The sequence below is a fragment of the Epinephelus lanceolatus genome, chromosome 16, assembly GCF_041903045.1.
Source record: "Epinephelus lanceolatus isolate andai-2023 chromosome 16, ASM4190304v1, whole genome shotgun sequence".
NCBI lineage: Eukaryota > Metazoa > Chordata > Actinopteri > Perciformes > Serranidae > Epinephelus > Epinephelus lanceolatus.
In genome coordinates, this window is record NC_135749.1 from 41,469,782 (window position 1) to 41,484,312 (window position 14,531).

The following is a 14,531-nucleotide window of genomic DNA, read 5'->3' on the forward strand; positions in this document are numbered from 1 at the left end:
TTGAGTTCTTGTGCCAGTTGTTTTGAATGTTTGCAGTGTTGATCTGTGAGTCCGAGGATGGGTTTGATGATTTCGACCAGTGCTTTTGATAAGTTGTATGTAACGGAACCAATGCTGTCTACTATGGGGCGTAGTGGAGTGTCCTTTTTATGTACTTTTGGTGTGCCGTAGATCCGGGGGATGATGCTAGCTGTTGGTATTAAATGATTATACATGTCCTGTGTTATTTTCTTTTGTTCTAACAGAGGTTTTAGTAGCGCTTTCAACTGTCTTTTCTTTTCTTCCGTGGGGTCTTTTTTGAGCATTTCATATATGTTATTGTCCCCTAACATGGTTCCATCTGGGTTATGTAGGTTTCCGTGTCCATGACCACTGTTGTCCTGCCTTTGTCTGCCGGTAATATAGTGTTAGTCTTGTCTGTTTTTAGTGTGTGTATGGCCTTCTCTTCTTCTTGTGGGATGTTGCTTTGTGGTAACTTTGCTGTTTTTAAAATCCCTGCAACGGCATTGCGTAGTTCTGCTTTTTGTCCTTGATCATGTATCTTTTGGCACGCTAGTTCTGTTGCTAATATGAAATCTTCATGTGGGATGTTTTTTGGAGGGACGGCAAAGTTTAAACCTTGAGCTAGTACTCTTTTTTCTGTTTCGGAAAGTGTGCGCTTTGATAGGTTACATACCCATTTCTCATTTTGGTTGTGGAAAATTCCTGCTCATATTCATGTTTTAGGTGTGCGTTTATTTCATTTTCCATTTTTTCTTCCAGTGGGAAGTGTTCCTTGAACGTTTTACTTTCCTCTTCTAGTTCCCTGTTAATTTTTTCGATCTTGTTGACTGTTCCTCTTATCCTTTCTCTGATAAGGTCCTTTCTTGCTTTGTTGATGATTTTTTCTGCGTTGTTGGTATGGATCGGGTTTTTGATGTTGAGGCTTGCTGGTGTAATATCCTCGTCTCTGCAACGGGTTGAATCTGAGGTGGTTTTTGTGGCATGCTCGTGTTCTTTCGAGTCTCTCCAGCCGGTGGAAAGTGACAGTCGAAACATGTCAAGGTAAACTACATCTCCTTAAAAACTCATTGCCTGAAAAAAAGAAACCTTTCTACTTCATCTAATTCAAGTAGACAAAAAGAACCTATTTACACTAGATGTCTTATTTGTTTTGTTTTTTTGTTGAGATATTTTTTGGGGGCATTTTAGCCTTTAATCGACAGGACAGACAAGTGTGAAAGGGGGGGAGAGAGAGGGGAAGTGACATGCAGGAAATGGCCACAGGCTGGAGTCAAACCTGGGCTCCTGCAGCAACAGCTTTGTACATGGGGCGCCTGCTCTATCCACTAAGCCACCGACACCCCCAGATGTCTTATTTGTTGTCAAAACATCTGTCTGGAGCCCAAAGGTATTTTATTTACATGACAAAAAAACAGCAAATTCTCACACTTTAGAAATTGGACAATCAAGACATTTCTGGCATTTTTGCCTGGAAAAAGACTGAAATGATGACCACATGGTTGATGTTTTGAAGCTTGAATCCGTTGTTAATGGCAAGTTGTAGTGAATGTGCAAAACAAGGCTGAGATTCCTATTCCAGCCGTACCATACGAGCTCCATATTGCTAGCACTGTCAGGCACGCGCGCTGAGGCTGTACTGTTAAAGGGATAGTGCACCCAAAAATGAAAATTCAGCCATTATCTACTCACTCTCATGCTGAGGAACGCTCTGGTGAAGTTTTAGAGTCCTCATATCCCTTGCGGAGATCGGCGGGGGAGCGGCTAGCACACCTAATGGCAGACGGCACCCCAGACTAACGTCCAAGAACACAAAATAGAATCCACAAAGTATCTCCATACTGCTCATCCGTAGTGATCCAAGTGTCCTGAAGCCCTGACATAAAAAGTTGTTTCAAAAAACGTCATATGAACTCTGTTTTTAGCCTCACTGTAGCCTGTAGCTCTGACTGCTTCTCTGTGCTCCGCGCTCATGTGTGCACGCTCAGAGTGATCGGTTATGCACGGTTTCTGAAGAGCAGCAGTCTCGTCAGTACTGATGTCCAGATTCTCAAGTGCAGGCATTGCCAATTCCCAGTCTGAGCAGCAAAGACTTTCCTCATCCGTTGGCATTGCTTTGCATTTGAAACAACTACACCACCAGGTTTCTAGTGCTCGACTCCGGTATTCTGTGGCTGGCTGAGGGTTAGGCTCATGAGCTGCGGCGGCTGCTTCGTCCAGTAGCCTGAGTTCCGTCTGTATACTCGGGCTCAAACAAATACGGCTCAACAAAGAAATGCTGTTCCTCCTCAATTTCAAAGTCTTCAGACATGTTGGGCTGTCCTTTGCTAAAAGACCATAGTGCAACTTATCTTTTAGCTACTGTGGTTACCATTGTCTCCCCCTGCCGTGCACGTGTCACGTGATGTTAACATGGGTAAGCAAAGCTCATGCTTTCACTGGTGTTGCGCAAGCGCGCACACATGAGCACGGAGCACAGAGAAGCAGTCAGAGTTACAGGTTACAGTGAGGCTAACAACAGAGTTCATATGACGTTTTTCCAAACAACTTTTTATGTCGGGGCTTCAGGACACTTGGATCACTACGGATGAACAGTATGGACATACTTTGTGGATTCAATTTTGTGTACTTGGACGTTAGTCTGGGGCGCCGTCTGCCATTAGGTGTGCTAGCCACTCCCCCTGCCGATCTCCGCAAGGGATGTGAGGACTCTAAAACTTCACCAGAGCGTTCCTCAGGATGAGGGTGAGTAGATAATGGCTGAATTTTCATTTTTGGGTGCACTATCCCTTTAAGTCCCCAGTGTTTACTGCACTGTTCACATGCATTATCTTCATAAGTAGTGATAGCTCAGTCCATAGGGACATTAGAACTGGAGGGTCGCTGGTTCAAGTAGGGATGGGTATCATCAAGATTTTATCTATACTACTACTTTTATCAATACTCCTTATCGATTTGGTACTTAAGCAGTACTCTTATCGGTCATTTTCATTTCTAAATAATTGCTTTATAGAAAATATATTAATTTAAAAAGAAAAAATTCAGACCAGGATAACTAAATATTTCAAATAAAACAGATTGTTGTTTCTAGAGCAGCAACAGTATTTTTCACCACAGCAAAGTCACTATATAAATGATATTCCTGACATGATAATACTGAGTGAAGTTTAGTATTTATCAATCAGTCCTCCTGTCCTCTGTCCTCTTGTCCTCTGTGCCCCTGTCTCTCTGCCGCTAACACTGGCGCTGGTAGAGAGAGGAGGGGCCGTTTGTCTCAGCCAGCAGCTTAGTTTGGAAGTATCTACCCAGTTTTAACATAAGTGTCAAACTAACTTAGTCTACATACAGAAAGCTGTCATTTTAGCTTATAAGTAACAATTTGCTATTAGCCGAACTAGTGTGCTGTCTAAACTAGCATGTAAGACATAACATTAGTGGCGGTGGATGAGAGACTGCGGAATATCGCTGTCTACATGTTTACATATTCATGCTTGGTTTGGCTTCTTACTCGCTAAGATTTGTTTGCACTTACAGTAACGAGTTTAGCTGCTATAATTTTCGAGTTATCTTCGCTTTGCTTCCACCACGGCCACTCGGCTGTTCATCGATTACCGTGTTGAGTAGGTGTGTGTGTTTGTGTGTATGTGGAGGAGGTCGGCCCCAGCACAGAGCACAGGTGAGAGGCTGCAAGATGATAATGAATTAAACCAAAATGTGTAAAAGTACCGATAAAGGAACCAATACCGTCAGAGCTTATCAACAGTACAGTCTTTATGTGTATATGATAACAGAATGGAAAAAATGGAATTTCCCCGCAGTAATAAATTAAGTATCTTCTTCCTCTAAAGTTTCTCCAGTTGTGCAGTGACAGTTTTTCTTCAACTGAAGAAATGCCATCAAACTTCAAAAACCCTCCCCTGAATGAAGCTGATGGGTGGCATGTACTTTGCTGTCATCTTAGTGATGAGGGTCGTTGTTTGCTCTGCATGTCGATCATCAAACTTAAGTCTTCGGATGACAAATCAACAACAAATATGCACAGCCATTTGAGAGCAGGGATTCCAGCACAAAGTGGAGCTCTGTCTGCACTTTAACAGTCAATGACAAGCTTTGGGATATGCTAGCTTAACCTTGCTGAGTGTGCTCTGCACCTCATTTTTGTTTATTTTTTCGCAGAAGTTCCACACAGAACTTTTTGATGGCTGTAGAAGTCTCTGCATGTTTCTGCTGTTTGCATGATTTCCAGCGTCTTGGCTCTAACAACGTTGTAGTAAAATGCTATACTGCCTTGTGTGGAAAACACTGTGCTACACACGTTTTACTGGAGCCTGGGTGCAGACTTCCATCTGTGTTACTGGTGATGAAGAAATACAGAGAATTTTGGACGGAGCAGTGAGTGACAACAACCCTGCCCTCATTTAACAGTACTGTTTGCAGGGAAATGTTAAACGGACCTAAGGTCTAGGTGTCATGTCTGATGGGGTTACTTTTGGTTCCTAAAGTACTACATCAAAAGTGTTTGGTGGAAACAGGGCTATACATCTCTCTCTCTCTCGTATCCTATTACTGCATCTTGCTAACTCGGCCATTCTGGATGTCACTAACTCGGCTTCTTCTCCGGAGCCTTTGTGCTCCACTGTCTCTCAGATTAACTCATATTGCAGCGGTGCCTGGATAGCGTGACATGTGTGGTTGTGCTGCTGCCGTGGTCCTGCCAGATGCCTCCTGCTGCTGCTGCCATCATTAGTCATTAGTCATACTTCTACTGTTATTATACACATATGATTATTGTCACACATGTATACTGCCAGATATTAATATATACTTTCAACATATTGTACCACAGTAGCCTGAACTATAATATTATTACTTTCATTAATGTTGTTGTAAGCTACTGTCATTACCGTCTGTCCTGCATCTCTCTCTCTCTCTCTCTCTCTTTCTGTCTCATTGTGTCATATGGATTACTGTTAATTTATTATGCTGATCTGTTCTGTACAACATCTATTGCACGTTTGTCCGTCCTGGAAGAGGGATCCCTCCTCAGTTGCTCTTCCTGAGGTTTCTACCGTTTTTCCTTATCCGCTGTGAGGGTCCAAAGGACAGAGGGATGTTGTATGCTGTAAAGCCCTGTGAGGCAAATTGTGATTTGTGATATTGGGCTTTATAAATAAAATTGATTGATTGATAGACATGTACACTGTCCAAATAATCTATTGACATGCCCAATGATACTTCGACATGCTGCCTGGAGGAGCCAGGGATCAAACCCCCAATCTTCTTACTGGTGGACGACCTGCTCTACCTCCCGCCCAACGGTCGCTCCTTGCTAGCATGTCAACACTTTTAAATCGATATGCTCTGATACTTTGGAAGCCTGTGGCTGCATATATTAAAATAACATAATATATCCAGACGAACTTTACTTTTTCTTTTGTGTGTGCATGATGGATAAAAGAAGAAAAATTCAAAATGCTCTTACATCCAGCTCACACTCATAGAGAGTGTCATCCAGCAGGGTGACTTTGATCTCCATGGTTTTGGGTCGGCGTGGAGCTCTGGGAGTTTTGGCCTCCTCCTCCTCTGTGGTCTTCTCTTCCTCCTCTCTTTTACTGCCTCCTTCAGGACCACACTTCTTCTCCTCCTCCTTCTCCTTCTCCTTCTCCTCCACCTTGTCCTTCTCCAGGGCAGCCTCCTCTCCTTTGTCCTTGTTGTTCTCTTCGTCCTTTCCACCCTCCCTCTCCTCAGCTTCTTTCTTCTCTACCTGGACAGCCTGACAAAGACACTTTCATTACAATGCAGTCTACACTCTCTTAAGAATGTGCCTTCGTGACTATTTAGTCTTGACGTTCGGAACTTTTTTTTATTACAGACATCAATCTGTTTACAAGCAAGTTAAACTGGTGTGTGCATCCATGGTCATTTTAGTAATGGTTGTAATTATGGACATAAAAACAATGCTGTGAATCTTGCATAAGGTTCATGATGCAACAGGTGTTGCGGCTCTGATGACTTCATCAATTAATGCCTGAATTTCATCTATCAATACTATTTTATAATTTTTACATGTTCCAAATAAATATCAATCAATCAAAAAGTAATGAGCTTTTCAAAATTAAGGCTTAAAAATCAATTCCTTTGGTTTGGTGCCAGAAGTCTTTCATTCACTTACACAGCTCCCTCACCCATAGATCATCCACACGTCATGTACACTGATCAAGAATCAGATCAACACGACAACAGCACATTGCATCTTTTGTCCACATTTAAATCACCAGAGCTGCTTTCTTTCAGTCGCATAATATGTGACAGGGAGAATGACGGTTCATTTCATTGTGGATTCAGCTGCTGTTAGCACAGGGAGAGACCCTGTGGAGACTTCTACGGACAGCTTGCTGACTTTGTAGTTAGGCTGGTAAAACTGAAAGAAATAGAAGCATAAAATTCACTGCGGGTCTCACCTTATTGAATACGAAAGTTTAAACAGGCATCTGGAGAACAACACAATAGTTCATTACAATGCAACCGAGGACATGACTGCCACTAGTATTGGGAGAATAACTACATTTCTGTTATTATGATGGCTATTTTCAAATGCTTCAGAAACAAGAGGAGATATTAAAATTCTGCATTTAGTAAATAGTTCCCAGCAGAATCAAATTGTTTACAAGGTATTCAACCTTTCAACTTTTCTTTTCATTAATTAGAATACATTTGAGGTTCCAAATGCTTATCTCCTTTCTTTACGGACTGTATGAAGGTGGCTAAGAATGTCACAGAACATTATACTGGGGATGAAAGACTTCTTTGCAGAGAGGCTGTTATAAGATCTAGCCTTGTAAAGAAAGTAGTTTTGTCTGTCACTGAGCCTCTCACCCATGTCTTATCGTCCAGAACAGGTGCTCTACCAAGTGACCTTAAAGTAGCTGAAGTCATAGTGCTATTCAAATCAGGTGATTCCAGTTTATGTAATAATTATTGTCCTATATCTGTTTTACCATTTTTTTCTGTAGTTCTTGAAAAACAAGTATAGTTCAGAATGAAAAAGCATATGGATGAGAGCAACATACTGTATAGCCATAAATATGGTTTTCGGAAAAAAATGTCAACAGAAATTGCAGCTTGTTAACAAAATCACCACAGCCTTCGACAACAAGAACTCTCAGCATATTTTTAAAAGGTGTTTGACACTGTTGATCACAATATCCCTTTTGCCAAATTACAGAAATATGGCTTTCATGATTCTGCTTTATAATGGCTGCTTGAGTATTTAATGGACAGAGAACAGTATGTCTCTATTAATAGGTACGATTCAAATAGAGCTAAACTACTTTGTCGATTACCTCACTCCATGCTTGGACCCTTTTTGTTCTGAATTTACATACATGACCTACTTAGGGTCTGCAAAAATGTATTGCCTTTTTTATTTGCTGATGATACGTCTGGTATATTCACATAAAAATTTTAGCACACTTATTCAAGAATCAAATAAAGAGCTATCATCTGTTTCTAAATGGTTTCGAATGAACAAACTCTCAATATAGAAAAATCGTACTTCATGATATTTTGTGACAAAAAAAATACATAACAAAGATAAATAATAACATCATAGATAACATCAAAATAACTCAGGCTCCTTACATTAAATTTCTAGGGGTCATGGTAGATGAAAAACTAATTTTCCATATTGAACTTGTCTGTAAAAAGACTATGAAGTCAATTGGTATCTTAAGTACAGTACTTTCATTGGTCAATCATTCCTGTATTTTAACTTGTTATCATAGCCAAATTTGCCCTCATATTATGTATTGTAATACTGCTTGGTCTGCCACATGTTCTACTTATCTCAGTAAGATTTTTCTAATTCAAAAACTTTTTTTCAAGAGTGACTAACTTTGCTAAAAATGCAAATCATCTACTTCTCTCTTTAGAAAATATCAACTTTTATCAATTTTTAATGTTAACGTGTATCAGATGTGTGTATTCATGTATAAATATGTACATCTTACTCATGACTTGCCTAGCATTTTCCAGAACGCCTGTCTGAAACGTCTGACACTCAAAAGACTTTTGTCTTCCATATTGTTGGACTTATCTTAATTAATATTCATTGAATTACAGAGGACCATGTCTTTGGAACAACCTACTTTCATCTCTACAATCATCATCCACATCATCGTTATTTGAAAACATCTGAAAATGACTAAAATTTGCAAAGACTTTTCAGTGATTCATTTGTAATTTGTTTTTCTGTAAACTGTAGATCTCTAACAATTTTGTATGAGGCGCCGTACAAGACATAATTCATTCTGGCCCTCTCACACACATACAGTGGTGGAAAAAAGTTTTCAGACACCCTTACAATTTTACACAGTCTCAAATATTATCATGAAATATTTGTGGAAAAATCTTTTTTGTGTTTCAAAAGGTGTGGCTGCATTAGACAGATACAAACAAATACAAATTATATTTTTTTGTTTATTGTTTACAAGAAAAACAACAAAACTAAATTCTTGACAGTTTCAATATGTCAGTTCTCAACATTGTCGGTATCAAAGTCAACAAATAACAGAGAATGTGTTCAAAACTGAACAAAAAATAAATAAACCATCACATCATCAAATTAATATTTAGTAGTCCTGCCACTGGCACGTAGTAGAGCTCTAATCCTGGCTGGCATGTTCCCCACGAGCCTTTCACACTGTTGAGGGGTAATCTTGTCCCATTCTTCTTGAATTACTGCTTTTAATTCTTCTAAATTCTTTGGTTTATGCTTTGAAACAGACCTTTTGATAATCCACCACAGATTTTCAATGGGGCTCATGTCCGGGGATTGAGCTGGCCACTCTAAGACCTGGATACTGTGCTCCTGCAGCCAAGTTCTACTGGCCTTGGATGTGTGGCAAGGGGCATTATCTTGTTGAAACATCCAGTTTTTACCTCGACGGAACAGTGCACGCGCAGAAGGGAGCATGTGGGTTTCGAGAATGGTACAATACTTGGTAGAGTTCAATGTGCCATCACAGACAGTGAGATGACCAACACCAGCAGCACTCATGCATCCCCAAACCATGATACTGCCTCCACCATGCTTGACAGTAGGTACTGTACATGCTGGAGATAATGCTTCGTCTGGCCTTCTGCGTACCCTCACATTAGTAGGAGGAAGATAAAGCTGGAAACTGGACTCATCTGACCACAAAATCTTCTTCCAATTCCTGGCTGTCCAGTTCTTGTGTGCCTGGGCCCAACGATGCCGGGCTAACCTCTGTCTCTCATTGATCAGGGGCTTCTTGATAGCCTTGTAGGACCTTAAGCCATGATCTAAAAGTCGGCCACATACAGTGCGGGTGGAACACTGGACACCAGTTTGGTTTGACCACTGCTGCTGAAGCTCCTGTGATGTCATTCGGCGGTTTTGCCTGCATATGCGGATCAGGATGCGGTCATTTCTTGCTGAAGAAACCCTTGGACGCCCAGATCTTGGTTTGTCTTCCAAGCTGTTGGTTCGTCTGTATTTCTGCAGAGTGTATCCAACTGCTGAAGGACTGCATCTGCACTTCCTGGCTATCTGGCGGCAGCTGTACCCTTCCTGGCTGAGAATCTTTATCTTCAGGCGTGTTTCCTGCGTTAGGTTCCTTGTTTTAGCCATTTTTGTGTCTGAAGAACTCTCAAATGTGCTGGCTTTATGTAGACACGAAGCTTGGCAACAAAAATTGTGTCTTTTAATAAAAAGAACGACCTTCATCACTGGTACCAAAATGACCCAATACTCAAAATTTCTTATGTATTTTTATGGAACCAATCAATTTTAAGTTTTTAATGGCTTTTTTAGGATTTATTTAGTATTTTGGCTGTGACTGTACTAAAAGAAATTGCACTTGAAGACCTAAGAGTGATTCTTAATGCAATATTTCACAAATGCATGGGGTGTCCGAAAACTTTTTTCCACCACTGTACATTCTCCTTACACATACATATATTTTCACTCTCATATTTATACATTTTCACTCACACATTCATACATTTTCACTCTCATATTTATATATTTGAACACACACACACTGATACATTTTTCTCTCATATTCATATATTTTATGCACACATTCATACACTTTGCTCTCATGCACATGCAATCATGTATACATTTAATACTATAAGTAATATATGTATGTAAAAGGAAAATGTATGTATGTTGAAAGAAAATATATGTATGTAAGAGAAGAATGTATGCATGTGTGAGTGATAGTGTAAAAAATGTGTACAAAAGGTACAGGACAGCACTCCAATTATAATTATAATTATAACCCTTCCTCAGCGTGCACAAGCAACAAAGTGACACTTTGTTGCTTGTGCACGCTGAGGAAGGGTTTCACCCGAAACGTTCATGTGGCAATAAACATTATAATTGGAGTGCTGTCCTGTACCTTTTGCACATTTTTTTTTCATTGAGGATTCAGCACCCATTCATACTTCTGAGGGTTGAGCGTGTTTGTTTGGACTTCTGAGAGTATAGTGGAAACGGAAGGAGTATAGTGGAAATGGAAGGCAGTCCATTTACTGTCTACATACTCTGGTACAGTAGGTGGCGGTATACACCTAATGAGCAATGGTTGCAACGCGCCATAAAACCAGACAAAGGTGAAGAATTTATTGTGCTGTGATTGGCTGAGAAGCTCAAGTCAAGCAGAGTCATGTTCGAGAAACGAAACTGTCACATTGAGAATGTTTGCTCACACTCACCCATCTGAATCCCAAGTAGTAAAATGAATTAATGATATTACTAAAGGCTGGCAATACAACAATGCTCAAATGAATAAATGACTGATGCAAAGTGAGCATATGTTACGGTGCGTGTCCCCTCCGTCCACAGCTGTGTTCAACTTGTTTGTTTTATAACAGGATAAACAAATATTAAATGCATTATTTTGTTTTTCTGTGTGAATAAAAAAAATAATGGAAATCTATGTACTTTTTCCATTTTCTTCTTCAAATGGGCAATTGGAGCAGAAATTAGACCACAACCAGTAATTAACTTGTGTTTGGCCTTTTTTGTTAAATCAATATTATGTGCCCCTACTGCATAGATAGACAGATAAATAATAAATAATAATAACTGTAAATGTCTTTCCACTGTCACTTACTGCAGGTACGTGTCGGTGCAATTAATTGACGCGCGCCAGGCTTGGCTCTCACAAACAATGTCCAGACGTTTCCTGTTGCTTTGCTCCATTTATTTCTTCCATACATTTAAGCACAAGAAAGTACAGTACCTTGCTTTGTAGCAATTAGGTAACCTATTATCTAATACTGCTCCTGTCTGCAGACACCTCAGCCGTGCCACAGTGGCACACAGTACAACATGTTTTGCAACAAAAATAAAATAAATAAAACACACATGTAGATAAATGGCTGTTACAATAATATTAATAATAAAAGGGATGCTGCTGTGTCTCGTGCGTAAATGCACACAGTGTCTCTCTTTATGGGGAAACGCACTTATTGCTTCTGCTGCGGGGTGGGGGGTGGGGTGGGGTGGGGTGCTCGCTGCAGGTATTTAATAACCTCAGGTAGATATCTTTTAACGTTACATTCTTTTGTATTTTTTGTTATGATCCTTCCACTGTAGCTCTGCAGGGAAACACTGTACAGGGGAATAAAAAGTGGGAAGAAGTAACTTAATTGATTATTTAAATCTCCAGATACGCCAAGTATATGCGCATTTATGCATGAGGCACAGCAGCGTTACTTAATTGATTATCTATCTATTTTTTAGATTCAATTTTATTTATATAGTGCCAAATCACAACAAAAGTCATCTCAGGGCACTTTACACATAGAGCAGGTCTAGATAATACTCTTGTATCTATCTATCTATCTATCTATCTATCTATCTATCTAGGCCATAAGCATAGCCGATGCCAATGTTTTGAGATGCAGTAGGGGCAGATAATATAGATATAACAATAAACTCAAAAAACAAGTAGGTTTCTGGTTTTGGTTTAATTTCTATATCAATTAGCCATTTGAAGACGAAAATGGAAAAAGCACGTGGATTTCCGTTTTTTCTCATTCACACGAAAATTGGAAAATTAAAATGATGCATTGTATATTTGTTTATCCTGTTATAAAACAAGTTAAACAAAGCTGTGGACGGAGGGTACACCAATAGTAGCGAAACGTTCATAGTTCACATCTAAGTTCAACATAATGTTGAAAGTTGAAAAAATATATATGAACAAGTTATGGCATGAGATGTATAATGCTTCATAAACAACGGTAACTTAGATGGTGATCTTCCTTTCTCGGTCATGTTGATCTTTTTCTTTCTTTATTATTTGAGTTTGTGAATAGTGCATAAATATTGCCGCCGCAATGACTTGTGGGATGGAATTATCTCCTTTCCTATCGCTTAGGAAGGTCCGATGTATCCTTTGCTAAAGGAGATCTGAAAGGAAGCACTGAACCTCCTTTCCTTAGTGTTTAGAGAATTCGAACAGCTCTTATCATGGCGGCCACTAAAATACTTCCGGGTCATTTCACTCAGCTAGGAACCTTCCTAAGCAAAAAAGACTTTCTGACCGCAGCCTATGTGTATGTGCTGAAAAGTAAAGTGTATATATATGTGAGAGTGAAAATATATGTATGTAAAAGAAGAGTGAAAATATATGTATGTGAAAGGAGAATGTATGTGTGTGAGAGTGAAAATATATGTATGTGAAAGAAGAGTGAAAATATATGTATGTGAAAGGAAAATGTATGTGTGTGAGAGAGAAAATATATGTGTAAGGAGAACGTATGTGTGTGAGAGTGAAAATATATATATATATGTGTGTAAGGAGAATATATGTGTGTGAGAGAGAAAATATATGTGTAAGGAGAATGTATGTGTGTGAGAGTGAAAATATATGTATGTGTAAGGAGAATGTATGTGTGTGAGAGTGAAAATATATGTATGTGTAAGGAGAATGTATGTGTGTGAGAGGGCCAGAATGAATTATGGCTTGTACGGCCCCTCATAATTTTGTATTACTTCTTAGTCTGGAACTTTTGTTCAATTTGCAATCTTCACTTTGATCTTTTTCTTTTTAGGTATTATTGTTGTTAGTTAAAAGGGAGGTATCTTCATAAGCCATTTTTGGATTCTAAATTCTCCTGCACAATGTTTTAACTTTTAATTTCCTTTTTTCTGTATTGTCTACACATGTATGTTAGGGGTGGGGGAAAAAAATAGATTTTTAGATGCATCGAGATTTTGTCTTGAACGATGCGAGCATCGATGTGGAAAACTCATAATTACGTACATTACAGTAGTGACGGAGCGGAGTTTTGGTGAGTTTTAGTGGAGTGGCGTTTTCTTTGTAAATAATATTTAGTGTTGTAAATAATAGTACTCGTACTCGTACTCGTAAATAACAGTATTTGTGGTTTTTTGAGAGCTTTTGAGTTTTTTTCATGCCGTGTTTTTGAGTGTTTTCATTGTGTTTTCACCATAGTTCGTAGTTTTGCCATCGTTCGTTTTTTGCAATAGTTCATGTTTTTATAGTTCATAGATAGTTATAGTCAGTTAAAGTTTTGTAAATACTGGAAGAGAAATGTCAAGGAGGTCGAGGAGGGACAGCAGAGTCCCGCTGAGATTTGTGGATGAGGAGGATGGACCAGAGGAGACTGGTGGAGTGTAGTCATCTCAACCACAGTAAGTAATGCAGTTTGTATGCACTGGATTAGTGCTGCATGATTGATCTAATCGCAATCGCGATGTCAGGCTGTGCGATTACATAACCACATAAAAGGCTGCAATTTGCAATTTAATGTAAATAAATGTTAATGTGACTGCCTCTGCTGTAGTGTGTGGAGTTTGTTGACATTACACCCACAAGCTATCCTGGTATGTGCAGCACGTATGGTCAGGTGACCACCCAGCGTGCAGCAGTGACCAACATAGACACTGAAGAAGAGCATGAGCATGACCATGAACAGGCTGAGTTGGTGGCAAAAAAACGCAACGTCTGTTACATGGCGATACTTTGGATTCAGGTACGGCGACGTTGAACAGTAAGACGTGTTGTGTAAAACTTTAAAAGTTAAAGCTGCCACGTCCCGCGGCAATGCGACCAATCTATATCAGCACATCACAGAGAAAAGTAGGAGGAATGCATGCGAGAGAAAGCCAAGCCGTGTAACATCAAAGACAAAGAGACAACTGAAAGCCGCCAGAGCCTCATAAAACAGCATGCAAGCACAGTTACGCAAACATTTGTAAGTGTCATGGGGAAATCATGGACTCCATAACAAACTATACAATAACAAATGAAAAACTGAGCAATTTTGCTCGGTTTCGGCCCACTTGTCATGCTGCAGTGTGGTGCTATTCACGTGCTGGAATTTGTCATTTACGTGACAACCTGAACGCAACACAGGCTTGCTCTGCTGTAGGTACAGTGCCGTGCTGCGTTCCTGTGAGCAGTGTGTTTGACTGTGCTCAGTCTGTTGATGGTCATCTACACACTGTCCATAACAATAACTATGTC

General features: G+C 39.7%; 1 protein-coding gene across 18 annotated transcripts in view; it reads right to left on the bottom strand.

The window, feature by feature from the left end:
- epb41a (erythrocyte membrane protein band 4.1a) overlaps positions 1 to 14,531 on the bottom strand; it is a 253,745-nt gene that overhangs the window by 149,488 nt on the left and 89,726 nt on the right. For all 18 annotated transcript variants that reach the window (XM_033641650.2, XM_033641615.2, XM_078176107.1 and 15 more), the window contains exon 3: positions 5,483 to 5,773. In XM_033641650.2, coding sequence (XP_033497541.1) covers positions 5,483 to 5,773 — 291 coding nt within the window. The remainder of the gene's footprint in view (positions 1 to 5,482; positions 5,774 to 14,531) is intronic.